Raw genomic sequence first — 15,909 nt, 5'->3', positions numbered from 1 at the left:
GCTGCTGGTACCTCGTCGGGACAAGATCCGGTCTGCAGGAGAGGTGGTTCTTTAACCAGCTCTGGTCCCGAAAATAAACCAGGAGGGAGCACCAGCTGCCAAAGAGTTGCTCACCAAGAATCCCTCTGTTCTGACTTCTCACACAGTGACTGATCAGATCAGTCTGCCCCGATGGAAGGACTGGGACTGAGCCACGTCTTGGACCTGTGAAGTGTCCGTCTCCTTATGAAGCTGCACACCCATCATCTGCTCGCAGGCATACGCAGCTCTAGTCCTTACCTCTCCGTGACAGTCCCTTCTGCGCTGTGATGTGTCAGTACCTCAGTCTAGCTCTTCACTTCCTCTTGCAAGTTGAAAGTGACCACCAAACTGAATCTGAAATAAGAGACTCAAAACCAAAGACTGGTAAGTAAGACAAATGTCTTGCATGTACAACCTCAAGAGGATTTAGCAACTGCTTCTTTCAGTTACTCCGAATTAGTCACTGAAGAACCCTTTGTGCAAGAGACAAGTTGACTGCCCCAAGCCACACTAGGTGAGTATTTTTGCCATAATATTTTCATTTTTTTTTTGTTCGCTTCTCCTGCAAAAAGAACTAGGGAAACATAGAGACGCTGAGGATTCAGATACCATGTGCAAAAGTAGGAAAAGGTGAAGGCAGTACGGTATCTATGTATTTTTTTCCCAATCTGTTTAGTAATGGCAGTTATCCTGGGGAAGGATTTGGATATGTCAGCACCGTAATACACGTAACAGCCTGGGTGAGCACCCGTCTACAGCTGCTGCACGCACAGCACCCACTTGCTGGTGTGCGTTGCAGAGGGAGACCCTGCAAAATTGTGTTCCCAGACAGGGCCAGAACTTTGAAAAACAGGGTAATATATCCGGAAGGATTTGATGGCAAATAAAGACCAGAGCCTCAGTAGCTCAGCTACGGAGCGCTTCTGAAGTTCTGAGTGTAGATATCCCAGTACACAGGCTTCTGTGTGCTGAGGACCTTTTTATTTTTTTAAGCTGGCTCCTATTTTGAGTCCTGCATGGGGGTGGTCGTGGGAGGGTGTAGCTCTGCTTGAGTTCTACGGCTTTTGACAGTATAGCTAGAAAGTAGGATGCATTGGCCTGCTGCACTGAGATGTGCTGCACCAGCTGAGAGCTTTGGAGCTGAGCGTGAATTTTGGTGTGTTTGTAGGTCGTGTGTGCACAAGCGCAGGTTGTACAGCAAAGTGTGTCACGGCAGAGCTGCAAACAGTGCAGTCAAACCACACGGCTCTCCCCTCCACCTCCAAAAAACCCAACTCCCAAACGCGTCATGTTTTTTGAAAGGCAGATTTGAGAGCATTCCAGAAGGCTTGCTGCCACTTTTCAGGATTTTGTCTGTAGAATGGGGGAGGACAGTGAAGGGCAGAGGTGGTTTTACATCACTGACTGTAGGCAAGAAAGCTGTAGTGACTGTCTCTCAGCCTAGAACAGACTCATGGGTCCCCCAGCAGCTAACTCTGGGCCTGGAATCCCTGTCTGAGCCTGTCTCAGGGTGTTTCTGAGCTTCCTTTCCTGAGAAAAATGCATTTGGAAAGAAAAAGGTATTAGCAAACATGTCTGGCCATGTAAAGCGATGGAAGTTTTCTTAGGGGACGAGCAGTGGTGGGGAGGAGGCCTCGCCCGCTCCCTGCTCGTGCTCTGCGGAGCTGCAGTAGCTGTTCCTGCCGGAGCTGGCACGTCCCCCTCGCCTCCTGCTGCCCTTGGTGCCTGGTGTGATCGTCACCATGGGTTCTGCATGGAGTGCCAAGGACGTGGGTGCTGCCCTGGGACACGTGGTATCCCAGGACCACAGATCTGTCGCTGTGGCTTTCTGCTCCACAGCGCTGAAGGGAACCGTGGATCTCTGAGAGTGATGGGAATAACGGCAGATGTTTCTCTTACATAATTACTCTTAACTCCTTTCATGGCTGTTCCTTGGGGAGAAATATCTGGGACTTTTTCCTCTCCCAAGCCTTACTGAAGCTGGTCTAAAGATCCTCTGACTTGCACAGTGGAGAAAAATGAGAGAAGCTAGCAAGACTTCAGAGATGATTCAGCTCTGGTTGTCTTTCTGCAGCAAAAATGCACGTATTGGAAAATGTGTGCTGGTAATGGCAGCCCCAAATTCAACTGTAATGTGCAGGTTCTCCAAGCGGGAGGGCTTCTCTCAGTAATTTTTTGCCCTTAAATCTGTTTATCACTTTTGAACGGGCATAGCTTTGAGTCATGGAGCAAAGACGCAGCAAGCAGGGTACTGACTTTTGCCTTGCTGTGATCCACGTGTGAGCGCTGGCTGGCGTATTCCTGATGATGCCAGCCCGTCCTTCCTCGGGCTGCAGGGTATGTCTGCAGTCCGGCTTTGTTTTGAGAGATGTGCAGCAGGTCACAGTGAGCACACGTGACCCTGTCTGGCCAGACCCTGAAGCGTTCCAGCAGAAGTTCTCGCCGTATGCAGCACGCTGGAGCAAGGGGGTTCTTTCTAGAGTAAGGGGTCAGTGTTCTTAGGACCAAACTTCTCTGAGTATGTAGTAGAAAAACTCTCTGAGCAGAGTTAACATCTATGAACAGCTCAGTTCAGATGCTAGAGACTCGACCTCACACCAGACGTAGCTGACATCTGTGCTTCACTGAGTTTCAGGCTCCCAGCTGGGATAGTGGCTGACTTGAGAGGCTGAACATCCAGGCAGCAAAGATCGTGTTCCCCTCTGAAGAACTGAAGGGAGTCTTTTTCTGCCCCGGGGTTTCAGTTCGGTTGCAAGTCGTTGGTGGAATAAGATGGTGGTGTTGCTGAGCCTGACTCTGGTGCTGACATGGCTGGGTAAGCTGTAAGTCATTCTGGTGGTTTTACTTACCTTGCCTGCTTCCCCCTCTGCCTCTGCTGAAAGACCCATCGGTTCCTCTCTTCCTGGGGTGAGAAGCCCTTGGGGTCCCACAGGCGCACGGAGCTGGCAGCAGTAGGGGGGCTGCTGGGTACCAGGAACTCCGCTGCTCTCTGGGTGCTGCCTGCTCCCCTCCCGCAGAGCTCACATACAGACAGGCCTCACAGTGCGCCGGCATCCCTGGACGGAGCCCTGTGCTTACTCTGCCAGGCTCCAAGGCTTCAACAGAAGCAGATCTGCTTTGCCAAATCTAAATACAGTGAAAGGTTTCCAAGGTACTGATTTTTGGCTCGGCTCAAGGCAACTGGCTCCCTTGGTCTTCTCCACTGGCAAATAGTTGGCATTTTCAGCTCCCCAGCTGGTCGAGACCAAAAGGAACCTGTTTGGGAAGCTGGAGCATTTTGCATTTATTATTTACAGGGCATCAGACAAGTACTTGGTGCTTTGCCAGGGCCCAGCCCTCAGTGGCTTGTGGACAGAGCGAGCAGAGTGGCTAAGATACCGGGAAGAGCCTACCTGTCCGAGCAGCTCCCCGCTGAATCAGCTCGCCTAGTTCTCGACAAACAAGTGCCAGAGCCTCAGCTGCTCTTCTTGCCGGGTTTTGCCGGTGCAGACTCGGGCGTGCAGGGCTTTTCTTGACAAGCTCCAGGGACATTTTCTGCCCCACTTGTTTCCCCTTCCTGCCACATGCTTTGCGGCCCACCGTGTCGGCAGCTGCTTCATGCCGGTTCTGTCAGCTCTGTGCTCTTTGATGTGCCTCTGGTTTGTTTTTTTTTCCCCACTGTTCAGCTTCTCTAGAAACCCTAAGCAGTATTTCTGTGGGCAGACAGGTCCCAGCCCAGGTCAGGAGCCTGTGAGCAAGGGGTAAGGAAGCCAAATGGGCAGGTTGTGAAAGAGGAACTGAAATTCGTGTGAAGCGGTTGAATTGCCCCTGGCCTGGTGTAGATGAGAGTGGCACTGGTTCTCCTGGCCAGTGACTCACAGGAACAAGCCTGCAGGAGCTGCTGGCTTTGGCTGGGCGACGCAGAGGGCTGGGGTTGTCCTTCCCCACTTGCCTTCTGCGTGGCTTGTTCAGCGAGTGCAGCAGCCCTTGGTCTGGCGGCTGGGAGGATGTGCTGCCCCGCATCCCAGGCACGCCAAAAGCAGGGGTCAGGGAGAGGCTTTGCCTGCACAGGGAGCAGGGCCTCCCCATTGCGCTCTGGACTGGTCAGTGCCATTAGCCCCAGGCTTATCTGGAGAGGAGATACCTATGGGGACAGGCAGGCTGCATCTGACTGTCCTCCCTGGACTCATCCTGCTGTCCTTGTCCCTGGCAGAGCGATGCAGCGGGTGGGCTGGCTGGGTGTTCACGGAGCCTCAGCTTCGGGCCAGCGCTGGGGACTCTGTCCTGCTGCAGTGCCTCTTCCTAGACCCAGTGGCCAAGGGCTGGACGATGGCCAAAGTGGACTGGATGCGCGTAGCAGGAGCCGGCACGCCGGAGGTTGGTCGGGACCAGGGGATGGGCGGTGGAGCGGTGCGGGGGGCAGGCGTCTGGGGAGGGTGAGCGGGGCAGCCTTGCTGTTCTCAGGAGGCTCCTGAGAGGAGGAAGGTTCCCCCGTGGGGCGGCGGGGACCTCCACCGCTCCCCGTGATCCCGCACCGCAGGGGAACCACGGCGCTGGGTGCTGCGTCCTGGGGCTTTCCAAGAGAGTGTGGGAGTGAGCTGAGCTCTCGTGCGTGGCGAGCGCTCCACAGGGAGAGGGAGAGAGCGCGGATCTGAGGGCTCTAGAGCAGGGAAGGCACGTGGGACAGTGCCCTTCGCTGGGCTCCTTTCACCTGATGCTGTCTGTGCCCTGGCAGGAGGAGATGGTGTTTTATTACTACAGCAACCGTAGCATCCCTGTGGGCCGTTTCCGGGACCGGGCGCAGTGGCAGGGGGACACGTCCCGCTGGGACGGCTCTATCCAGCTGCAGGACGTGCGGGTGAACGACAGCGGCACGTACGTGTGTGAGATCCGGCTGCTCCAGCGCAGCAGCATCTTCAAGAACCACACGGTGCTGCACGTCAGCCCCACGGGACAGAGAGGTAGGTGCCCCGTGATGGCTCCCATCTCCCGTCACCCTGCTCGGTCCCATGCAGAGGGGCTGCAGAGGCTCTTGGATTAGGACTGGGGTCCTTGTGTGTCCCATCCCCTGCCTTGGTGTCTCCCCAGCAGGACGAGGAGCAGCGGGCGCCCAGGACCCTGCAGCCCCGGGAGACTCTGGGCTTTGGCCTGTGGCTGTGGGCTGTGGCTGCGTGGCCGTTGTGCTGGCTTTCCTGGCCGGGCTCAGCCTGAGGAAGAGGTACCAAGGCTAGCTGTGGGTTTATGGGGCTGAGCAAAGCACCTCCTTGCAGCCTTCCTGCACTGCTCTCCCTGCCAAGTGCCAGCCTGACGTGCCCCAAGCAGGGTTGGAGCTGCGGGAGCCAGAGCGTTCGTCAGCCCAGGAACGCCGCTGCCCGCAGCCGGGTGCATGTTCCTGCTGCCCTCTGCTGTCGTGCTGCCCTGGCCAGACCCCGCTTCGCTCCCAAACCTCCTGGGCTCCCAGCGTGCCTGTGGCGGGGACGGCCCGGCCGAGGCATGTGGCGAAGGGATCCCTGTGTCCCAGGAGAGGGCGGGCAGGGACAGGAGGAGCAGGCGATGCTTCTTGCAGGAGATGACACCACTGTTGCCTTCCCTCAAGGTCTGCAGCCAACACGGCCCTGGAGAGGACTGGAAACGGCGACAGCAAGAACAAAGCAGAGGTGAGAGCTGAGGCTGAGTGGAGGGGAGCGTGTGTCTGCCCTGCCCTGGGACGCTGCCACAACCTGCGGGACCTGAAGAGAGGGAGGAGGGGAGGGATGGGGCGTGCAGGGCTGCAGAGCACCCACGCCTGTGTGCACCGGGCCCTCGCGTGGCCAGCTGACATGGGGCGTATGGGCACAGGGCTGGGGACACCGAGGGAGGGGACCCCACCCTGGCCAAGCGTGAGGTGCCGTTTGCTGCCAGCCGTGGCTGCGGCTCGCGGTGCCAGTCGTGTGACTGAGGTCAGGCAGCCCTCCTCTATTTGGGGACTGCTCGGTTCCAAGTGTCCTGGTCTCCCCCTCATAGGAAGCACTTTACTCCTCGATCCCTGGAGCCGAGGTTCCCAAGGCCGAACAGGGTGCAGGGAAGAAGAGGAGAGCTGAGGAGACCTACATGACCATGGTGAGGAGGGGAGCGGCTGCCTCGCGCTGTGGCAGGCGTGGGCAGGGCGTGCAGCCGTAGGGCTGCTGTGACCCCCCCCCATCACGTCCCGCTCCCCACGCCAGACAGCACCATCCCTTGCCTCCTGCCCACTCCAAGTGGGCCCCGATACCTGCGGCGGGACTCACGCCCCGTCTCTTGCTCCTTGCAGCACCCCTCTCCCTTCCGGGAGAACGGCATCTACGTGGAGCTGGCCAAGAGGGTGATCCCGGCAGAATGGATGGGAGAGGGGAGACAGGCTGATGGAGGAAGCGAGGAGCCCTGCAGCAGACCAGAGGCGGCACATCCCTGGGCTCCAGAGGGCGAGAAATAGCCGTGCTGGGGGCTGGAAGCCCCTTTGCCAGCAGGTGTGTGCACGAGAGCTTTGTTCCTTGGGGCAGGCCAGCACGCTGCGGCCGTCAGCCCTTCCTCTGAGAAACGGTGTCGCTTCACGGCGTGCTCCCTCTGAGAGCCGCTGCAGGGGCACGTCCCACCCTGGCTGTCAGCCACGGGCCCAGGGGAGACTGACTCTTGTGTCCTGGTCTCTGGAGGGGGCACAGCCTCCCCGTTCCAGCTTTGATCCTGGTCCGTGCAGCTCCAGGTCCTGCGAGGACGATCTCCGAGGAGAGCCTGGCCGCGGGAGGAAGGGGGAGATGCAGCGGGAGCCGTGCAGGCGGGCCAGGGCTATCTTCTAAAGAGAATAAAACTCAGGGAACCTTCCCTGTCCCCGCCTGCCTTTTACCTCCTGCTTAAGCGTGTGATGGCCGAGGGTGCCCAAACCCACCTGGCCCAGGCCCTGGGAGCCCCAGCACCCTCGTGTGGCCCGGCACACGGCCCCCGCGCTGGCCCCAGTGGGTGGTGAAGGGGGGGTCCCCTTGCAGCAGGCGGGACCCCCCCTTTGCTGCCCAGTCTCGGGAGGGCAGCGGGGTCCCCCCACATGTGTGCGCTCACACGTGTCCCACGCACCGGCTGCTTGCTGGGGGTGAGCCCGTGCACCCTACCCGCGGGCCGGGGGCCCCTCGGGGTGTGCTGGCCCCGCTCCCACACCACCTACAGCCCTGTGACCCCCGGCAAGAGGCGGGGGGCCGCCCCCCCCCAGCGCTGCCAGACCGACACTGCAGCAGGCTGCTCCGGGCCGCAGTCCTTGGTTTCACGTTGACACCCCACTCTCTTTTTCTGGATGAAGCCAAGTAGTGGGATGGCAGGAGGAATCGGATCCAGAGCTGGTTTTGGGGGGTCTGGGGGTTACGTCTGACCTCTGCTGCTTTGGCGGGGTTGTAGGACCCTGGCCAGCTGAGCGGAGCATGCTCTGCCTGCCCAGCGTGGCTGGAGAACTGTGCTGTGCGTGCAGTGTGTTTGCTAAGCGGATTGCCCCCCGGCACTTCTCTCCTGGCCGCCCCAGGGCCCTTCCTGGAGCTGGTTGGGGGGCAGAGCACCTCTGCATCCCTCCTGCCTCCCCACCGGGGACTCTGGTGCATAGGAGTGGAAATGTGCTCCGGTCCGGGGCACCCCTCGTGTTTCTCCTCGTTGCCACTGCCCCAGCAGACCCCCTGTGCTGCGTCCAGCAGCACCAGAACTGCTGAGCGGCTGCTGCCACAGGCCGCCTGGTCTCCATGAGCTAACGTGTTGCCTCCTTCCTGCACCGGTCTGTGCAGCCTGAATCCAGGCTGAGTCCACGGCCCAGATGCTTCCTTGGCCAATGCTGTGAAGGGGACCAAAGACCTTCTCCAGCCCAGTTACTGCTGGGCAGAGCTCCCATGTCCCGAGCGCTGGGGATAGCATGCTGCTGGGGAAGGGGAAAGGGGCTGGTGGAGTCTGGCACCCCTGGGAAGTGACGGGGCTGCCCTCACATCCACACGGGTGCAGGCAGGCGCACCGGCAGCCATTCTGCCTGCTGCAGGCTGCCTGCCCGTGGCCATGCCTCCTCCCGGGCCCGCTGGCCGGGCTGCTGTGCCAGCTGCCTCCTCGGGACCCTCTGCCCTTCCCAGGCCTGAGCAGTCCCTCCGCTCCCTCCCCGGCTTCAGGAGGGCATTTCTGATGTTCCCAGGCCCTCAAGAGTGGGAGCTGCTGCTGTGAAGGGTGTGAGCGGGGCTGGGTGGGCAGGCTCCAACAGGGCAGGGGTGGCACGGCTGCATGCCGCCCCTGAAATCAGGGGGCTGCAGGGGCCACGGGAGCCCTCAGAGTCAGGCCACATCCCTGGGCTCCTGGCCTCTGCGGGGAAGAGAAACCCTGAGTGCTGTTTGCTCCAGCAGCGAGTTCCAGGGGCAGAGGGGACCCCGGCAGAAGCCCGCTGCCCCCGGCCTGGGCTCAGCCCCGCTGCAGGAGCCGCTCCACCACAGACCCCGCAGCGCGGAGCCGCAGCCTTCGCCGTCTGTTCAGGGGAAAATTTTTCTGCCCTCCCGCTTCCCCTGCCGAAATCCGCCAACCATAGCATTTAGCGGCCCCTGCGGTCCCCCCCGCTCCGCAGCCATCTTGGGCTGTGGAAGTGGAGCGCTCTAATGTCGTGTGTCACCTGCAAATAACCCGGGCGTTCGCAAAAACCAAACCACCACCACCCCCACCGACACCAGGTCCTCTGCACACACAAAATTCCTTCACAATGAGCCCGGAAGCTTGGCTCCCGCAGCCCACCTTGCTCCTCACTGGCCTCAGCTTGCTCCTCTCGCTGGGTAAGTGCCGCCCTGAGCCCCTGCATGCACGCGGCTGCCCCGGCGCCCCCCGCCTGGCGAGAAACCCCCTCCCGGCCAGGAGCCCCCTCGCCACGTCAGCCCCGAGAAGCCCCTCCTGTGGCCGGGGAAGCAGCGGCGAGGGATGCTGCGGGGACAGGGACGGAGCTGGTCCCCAGCGCACCCTGCCCAGACCCGCCGGCCGGGGTGACCCGCTCTCCGGCAGGGCGGGGGGGACACACACTGCAACGGGCTCTTGTCCCGGGAACGCTGCGCGTCCTGCTGCCCAGGCTCTGCCCGCATGCCGGCGGGGAGGGGGGGGCTGCAGTGGGGAGAGGGGCTGCTCTGGCTTTGCCTCGCTGGGCAGGCGGTGGCTGGTGGCTGCGGGTGGCTGGCGACTGGCCTTTGGCTTGTGGCTGCTGGGGCGGCGGGTGCTGCATGGGGCGGGGGGGGCACTGTGGTCTCCGCATTTCTGCCCTGCCCCGCAGCCGCGTGTCAGCACGTTTGGGGCTGTATTGATTGGGAACAGGGAGGCATCGCCTCTCCGAAGCGCTGTGCCCGCTGTCCCAGGGCTCCTGGTGGGTTGCCCTTGCTGAGGAGAGAGGCCGGGAAACGGAGGTCAAAAAGCCCGACCTGCTCCGCCGTAGGGGCTGCGTGTAACGTCACCTCCCGAGCCCCGGGTGTCGTGTGACAGCGTTGGGGAGTGTGCGCAGCTCCGAAGGACGCAGCCTGGCCGGTGGGGCCCAGGGGCTTTAGCAGTTTCTTTCCCCACCTCTGCTGTCTCCCGGCGCTGGGTGCCCGGGGCAGGGCAGAGCCTGGCCCTGCGCGCGTAGGTGCTCCCGGGACACGTGCCTGTGGCGCGCTGGCTGCCGTAGGGTCCTGCCCAGGGCTGCCCCATCGCTGCAGAGCCTGGGGGAGCTCCTGGTGCCACCCCAGCCCTCTGCAGAGCCCCGGGGCACCCCCAGGACCCAAAGCCACGCCACCCAACCACAGCCAGGGAGGGAGTCGCGCGAGGGCCGCCGGGCACTCAAGCCAGTGCCTCTGTGCAGGGAGCCCTGCGACCAGGCCCGCTGGGCTGGGTCTCTGAAGGGCTCTCCTGGGACAGACAGGCTCCCAGCTCTCCGCTCCCACCCCTGCCAGGTTTTCTGGAAAGCATCTAACGGGGTGGGCTGCGACAGGGCAGCAAGGCTGGGACACCGGCTTGGGCGTGGACACTTCTGCCTTCCCTGGGTGCTGTGACTTGTCCCCAGGTGCCAGCTCTCCCCACCCCTGCCTCCCAGCACCCTGTGAGGAGCCCTCCCTGTGCGGGGGCTGGACGGAGGGTGCTCAGCACGGCCGCTCGGCACCTCCCGCAGCTTGGCTGTACCTGGAGGGCACCCCTCTGCCTCCAGAGCGCTGGCTTCAGGATGCTGCTGGTTCACACCTCGCAGCAAGACCTGTGGCTCGAAGCAGCCATATCTGCAACTTGGAAAAGCCTCTTTTCCTTGGCTGCAGAGCCTGGCCCCTTTCCTGCCCTGCTTGCAGACGGCGTGGATTAGCCAGCGGAGCAGCCTTGACATGCATCCAGCTTGGCCACAGGGCTGGACTCCAGAGCACCTCAGGAAGAAGGTTTGAGAGCAAAGAGCAGCAGCCAGAGGGGAGAGGTGAGGTGATCGGAAAAGCACCTGCTGCCAGGGCCACTGTCCCTGCCCTGTGGGGTGCCACAGCCCCCCGTTACAGCCTCGTCCTTCCCAGCAGTCCTTCCAGGGCTTGCCATCCCTGTGCTTCGTGGGGCTTAGCCTTAGCGTCTGCAGCTACTTGGCTGCACAGGAGCCTGTCTCAGCATGCGCACCCTCCCCTTTGCAGGCTGGGGAGAACATGCTGCATGCAGGCGCTGGGTTTGGGGTGCTGCTGGGGCAGCCAGCAGATGAGGGGAGCTGCAGGAAAGGATTGGAAGAGGGAGCAGGGCACAGACATCTCATCCCTGCCCATGGCCCACCTGAGCCGTCCTGCCCTGCGAGCTGCACCGGGGAATGCCCCTGTTTCTCTGCCACAGCAAGGCCGGGGCATGGACTGGCCTTGTCCCCCCAGGAGTGACTGAGATCTTGACCTGGTCATTCCCAGCTAGAGAATCCTTGCGTGACCCCCCCTGGGAGCGGGGAGCATCTGCATTCCCCCTGCAGCCCCCCGGGGCCGGCCCTGGCAGATCCCAGCCCTCGCCGCTGTGGCGCGTTCTGCCGGGAATGAAATCTGATGAGCGCAGCCATAAATTTCTCCGCGGATGTGGCGCTGAGCCCTGCATGCTGATGCTGCATTCAGCCCTTCGCAGAGCGTAATTGATTCTGCAGCAGGAAAGCCTCGTTTAAGCGCAAGGAGCAGGGCTTGCCTGGAGTCAGCAGAATTCAGCAGCGGGCACCATCAGGGCAGGCATGGCAGGGAGGGGTCATCAGCCCGTGCAGAGCAGGGCCAAGGGTGGTGCCAGGGCTGGGGCTGCTCCCCCCTTGTCCCCTGGCCCTGCTGTGCAGGGGAACCCTGGTCCTGGCTGGCCACAGCGGGGTCTGTGCGTTGATGTGCCTGGAAGGCCACCCCAGGCCCCGGGGTGGGCTCTGAGCAGCCAGCCGGTGGTGGTGGGGGGTGGATGGCCAGCTCAGCCGCAGGACGGCTACTCCTGCCGCCTTTCTAACTCCTCTGCTTCTCTGCTCTTGCTCCGTGCTTGTGGCAGCACCTGCGGGATTGGGCATGGAGGTCATGGCTCCTGCCACCATCAATGCCTTGAACGGCTCCTCCGTGAAGCTCTCCTGCACCTTCAACTCCTGCTACAAGGTGGAGAACAAGCAGTTCTCCCTCAACTGGACGTACCAGGAGTGCAGGAACTGCTCTGAGGAGCTGGTGAGTCTCGCCGGGGCTGGGGATCTGCTGAGAGGCCCTGGGACCAGCGTGAAGTAGTCGTGTGCGTTCCCCGGGGTCCCGAGCCTTCTCCTTACGCGTGCTCCTGCTCCCCGGCCCTCCTCCGCCCCAGGGAGCATTGGCCACCGACGATGTAGAGAGCCAGAGGTCAGGGAGCTGCCCTGGTGTGGCAGGACAGGCAGGTGTGAGGGGGGGCGAGACACCGCGGGGAGACCCCGGCCCTGACCACTGCGGGGGCTGGAGCTGAGCGGGGCCCGGGCTGCTCGGGGCCAAGCCTGCGGCGTGGGTGTGCGCCCGGGGCCGTGCGTGCAGGGGAGGGGGATGCCTGGCCGGGGAAGGCGAGTGCGCAGGGGGCCCAGCACTGTCTCACCTCCTCTCCTGCGCGGGCTGCCCAGTTCCTGCAGTTCCGGATGAAGATCATGAATAAGCAGCTGGACCGCTTTGGGAACCGGGTGGAGTTCACCGGGAACCCCACCAAGTATGATGTGTCCTTCACCCTCAAAAACGTGCAGCTGGAGGACGAGGGCACCTACAATTGCTATGTCCTCAACCCCCCGGACCGGCAGCGGGGCCATGCCAGCATCAGCCTGAAGGTGCTCACCCAAGGTAAGTGGCAGAGTGGTCCCTCTGCTGTCGTGCACCCATGGGTGCTGGTGGCTCCCTGCTCCGCCCTGTGCCCTGCCTCCACCCCGCGTTGTGTGTGCAGGGTTTGCTCCCCGGCGGTGGGAGCGAGCCCTGCTGTCACTGCCCCAGGCGCGGGCTGCCCGCCCTGAGCCCGTGCCCCATCTCCCCAGAGCCCCCCAAGCACGACTCCACAGTGGCTGTCATCGTGGGCGCCTCTGTGGGTGGCTTCCTGGCCGTAGTGATCCTGGTGCTGATGGTGGTGAAGTGTGTGCGCCGGAAAAAGCAGCAGAGGCTGAACACGGACGACCAGAAGACGGAGGAGGAGGGGAAGACAGACGGCGAAGGCAACCCGGACGAGGGCACCAAGTAACGCCCCCCTGCCCACCCCACCCCCTTCACCCCTGTACAGTGTGACCCCCTTGATGTGCTTCCCAGAGCAAGGATTTCTGTCTCCCCAGAGCATCCCTCCTTCCATCTAAACACCCAACGCAGCCTGGAGCAGGGCGCGGCGAGAAGGTGGTCCCCGGAGCCTGGCCGCAGCGGGCTGGGCTGGGGAGGGTGGCTGAAGCGCCTCCAGGCTGCCCCTGAGCCTGCGCTGGGCTCGGCTCGTCCCCTGCTCCCGCCAGGCACATCCCGAGCGCCGGAGCACGGCCTGCGGCCACGGGGACGTGTTGGGGTGGCACAGGAGAGGGGGGACGAGCGCGGGCCCTACGCACAGAGGGGCTGCAGGAGGGGGGCCGGGCAGCCCCATGCCCGGATGTCTGCACCCTGTCCCACTAGAGAAAGCGGGGGCCAGCGGCCAGAAGCCGGCTGCCCTCAGGGCCACGTCTCACCCCCGGGGCGCTCCCGCTGTGGATTCTGTCCCCGAGGGATCCCTGATAGCTGCCCGTCTCCTCCTTGCAAGTCCTGCGTGCCAGTGCTGAGGGTGCTGCGACAGGAAGTTCGTGCTCCTTGGGGACTGTCCCGGTCTGCTCAGAAGCTGACAGCTGGGCAAACGCCGTCGGTCCATGTGCTGTCCCTGAGCTTTGCTGGTGTTTGGAGCCACTAATGGCTCCCGGTGTATAACGGATGTACCCTTCTGCCTCTTGGGCTATTTTTGGGCCTGAGCATCTCAGCCAAAGGCGCTGGGCTGACTTTTTTGTGCTTGTTTCCTTCTTGGGGAGGGTAATTCTAACGGAAAATGTTCTGCTGATGTGCCAAACCAAGGTGGTGGGGAGCAGCGGGGTGCAGCTGCCAGGGACAAAGGGCTGTTGGGAGGAAGAGGAGTGTTTGGGCGCTTGCTGGGAAGGACTGGGCACAACCGTGGGCCTGGAGGCAGGCCAGCTCTGTCACTCCCAAGCAACCCTGCGATGCTGAGGCTGCCTCCTGCAGCCTCCCCGCAGAGCACTGCACAATCCGTAACTGCCACGGCAATGCACTGCCAGCCCGGCCAGCCACAGGCCCCGCAGTGCCGCTGCGCCTGCCTCAGCCTCGTCCACGCTCCAGCACCCGCCCTGCATGCGCGGGCAGGGGGGGAGCACACGGAGCCCCTGGGGCACTGCCTGGGGCCCACGGGTCCCGTGTCACCCACGAGCAGCACTGCCAGGGGAGGAGGGAGACCTCCGCCGCGCCTCCCGCCACCCAGCGCTGCCGCGTCCCCGCAGCGATGCCGTCCGGCCCCGGGGACGAAGGGATGGCCGTGCGCTCCCTGCTCTGCCCCCATTGCTTCCCGCCCTGGCCCCGCGTGCCCTCCCCACCCCGCTCGACCTCGCTGGGCTCTGTGCTGCTCCCCTTCGCCTCTGCAGCAGGAATGCGCCGTGTCTGCCGCGTGGCTTCCCCCTCTCCCGCGGGCTTTCCTGCCTGGGGAGGGCTGGGCTGAGGCCGCCTGCCCCCGCACAGCTCCACGCCGGATGCCTTTCCCCGTACAGTGCCGGTGGGGAGCCGGCCGCGAGGCCAGTTCCCCAGGACCGCTGCTGCTCAAAGCTGGGCTGTGCGCGGCTCCGTGCGGGACTGAGCTGGCAACTTTGCGGCCAAAGGCCTCTGAGTGTTGCACATGACCAGTCTTGCATCTGCCTTTCATTTCTTTCATGCAGTGTCCTTGGATTGCAACTTGCCAATGCATCTGTATGTACATAGCTGTACACAGCAGAGAGAATCTCTACAAATATATCTATATCCACACAGGAGGGGCTGGTATCGGTCGTAACTATAGTGTGGGGTTTGCGCCTTCTGATGGGTTTCCTTTGCCAAACACTCTGCTGAGTGTAGGATGTTTTTATTGCTCTTTGTACAGTTAAATGAACAAAAGAACAACAAAACACAGACTTTGCACTCAGTGCTTTTGTGCTGCAGCTGCCTGCTGGTGGGGCAGGACAGGGGCCCTCATCTCTGCTCCTCCTGTCCAGGGGGACAAGGAGGCTCCTGTGTGCCCAGAGCTTGGTTCTGCTGCGGCAGCAGGTTTGCTCTGGGTGCCAAGGGGCCCAGGGCAGCCCGACTTCCACCGCTCGGTCCCTGGGAGCTGCCGCAGAGCCAGGAGCAGGCAGGGCAGCGCTGGGGGTGGGAGACCAGTCCTGAGGTTTCAGGGGTGCTCCGCACACCCTGCGGGGCCAGGGAGCTGCGCCCTGCCGCCTGCCCGCCTCTGCTGCGCGGGGAGCCGGGGACGGTGGCTGCCGGGGCTCGGCAGGTGAGGCTCAGCAGGCTCTGGCGGAGCCCAGGACACGCGCTGGGCGATCGACACTCGTAACCGCGCCGCTGTCCGCCAGCAATCCAGCTACACCGCGTGGATACGCCGGAGCGGCGCGGCACAACTGGGGCACAGCTATCGGGCACATCCATCAATTCACGCGCCGTGGAGACGGGAGGGTGGGGGAGCTCCGGCAGCCGCCCTCAGCCCTGCCTCTCCCAGCTGCCCTTCAGCTGGCGCCGCCAGTGCCTGCGCACCCCAGGCCCGCACACAGGCAGGGTCTGCCGCCCCGACGCGCCTCTCCCGGGCCAACGCTGCCCGCCCTGCCTTGCCTGCGCCCCAGCTGCCCCACCTTGCCCAGCCCCGAGCAGTGGGGTGACAGCGAGCAGCACCAGCAGCACCAGCTCTTCCCAGTGCCGCCTGCCTGGCCCGGGCGCTGCACCCCACACGCCTCGCCGTGTGCCAGCGGGGTTAACTCTGCGGAAAACTCCCACAGCCAGAAATCCCCGCCAGTGCCCTCCACAGACACAGTCCCACAGCGCTGGGCTGGCGCTGGGCTGCAGTTGGTACCGGGCCTGTGGCCGGGAATAGCTTCGCCGCTGCAGAAAGGAGCAGCTCTCTGGGGGAGGGCGGGCGGCTGCCTGCCCACCCAGCTCTGGGGGGAGTCAGCCCCACGGAGGGGCAAATACAGCCAAGGGGATGGGGGACCCCCAGCTGGGAGGTTTGGGGACGCTTCTGAGAGAGTCTCTGGCAGGAAACTGGTGAGGAAGGCAGGCGGTGCGGAGTCATGGAGGAGAGCCCCGCGGGACACCACAAGGGTGAGTTTTCATCACCGCAGGGGACCGAGGGCAGTGACTGCAACCCCCCCAGCACCGCAGCTTCGCAGATTCTCCGGAACCGGGACAGTCCCTTGTATGGACCACATAAATTTCCTTGGACCAGGTGGGATCAGAG

At 62.8% G+C, this 15,909-nt stretch overlaps 2 protein-coding genes across 4 annotated transcripts; both read left to right on the top strand.

Annotated features, from left to right (window-relative positions):
* Positions 1 to 360: 360 nt before the first annotated feature.
* On the top strand, positions 361 to 6,837 carry JAML (junction adhesion molecule like). Its single transcript, XM_074848911.1, has 9 exons — positions 361 to 535; positions 2,657 to 2,836; positions 4,214 to 4,377; positions 4,736 to 4,961; positions 5,089 to 5,218; positions 5,597 to 5,657; positions 6,004 to 6,099; positions 6,290 to 6,485; positions 6,669 to 6,837. Exons 2-8 carry the CDS (start codon positions 2,794 to 2,796, stop codon positions 6,449 to 6,451), a joined length of 882 nt encoding a protein of 293 aa, XP_074705012.1. The 5' UTR covers positions 361 to 535; positions 2,657 to 2,793; the 3' UTR covers positions 6,452 to 6,485; positions 6,669 to 6,837.
* Positions 6,838 to 8,588: 1,751 nt separating this feature from the next.
* On the top strand, positions 8,589 to 14,594 carry SCN2B (sodium voltage-gated channel beta subunit 2). 3 transcript variants are annotated; one of them, XM_074848876.1, is made up of 5 exons: positions 8,589 to 8,786; positions 10,308 to 10,426; positions 11,485 to 11,651; positions 12,065 to 12,275; positions 12,464 to 14,594. In XM_074848876.1, the coding sequence occupies exons 3-5, from the start codon at positions 11,502 to 11,504 to the stop codon at positions 12,661 to 12,663; spliced, it is 561 nt and encodes a 186-aa protein (XP_074704977.1). In that variant the 5' UTR covers positions 8,589 to 8,786; positions 10,308 to 10,426; positions 11,485 to 11,501; the 3' UTR covers positions 12,664 to 14,594. The 3 variants fall into 3 exon arrangements, with proteins under 3 accessions (XP_074704977.1, XP_074704975.1, XP_074704978.1); XM_074848874.1 differs by having other exon boundaries at positions 10,278 to 10,426; XM_074848877.1 differs by lacking the exon at positions 10,308 to 10,426 and having other exon boundaries at positions 8,702 to 8,786.
* Positions 14,595 to 15,909: the final 1,315 nt, after the last annotated feature.

This window comes from Strix aluco, chromosome 23 (genome assembly GCF_031877795.1).
Source record: "Strix aluco isolate bStrAlu1 chromosome 23, bStrAlu1.hap1, whole genome shotgun sequence".
Lineage (NCBI taxonomy): Eukaryota > Metazoa > Chordata > Aves > Strigiformes > Strigidae > Strix > Strix aluco.
Note: the sequence above shows the minus strand (reverse complement) of the source record. Positions and strands in the feature narration are given on the sequence as shown.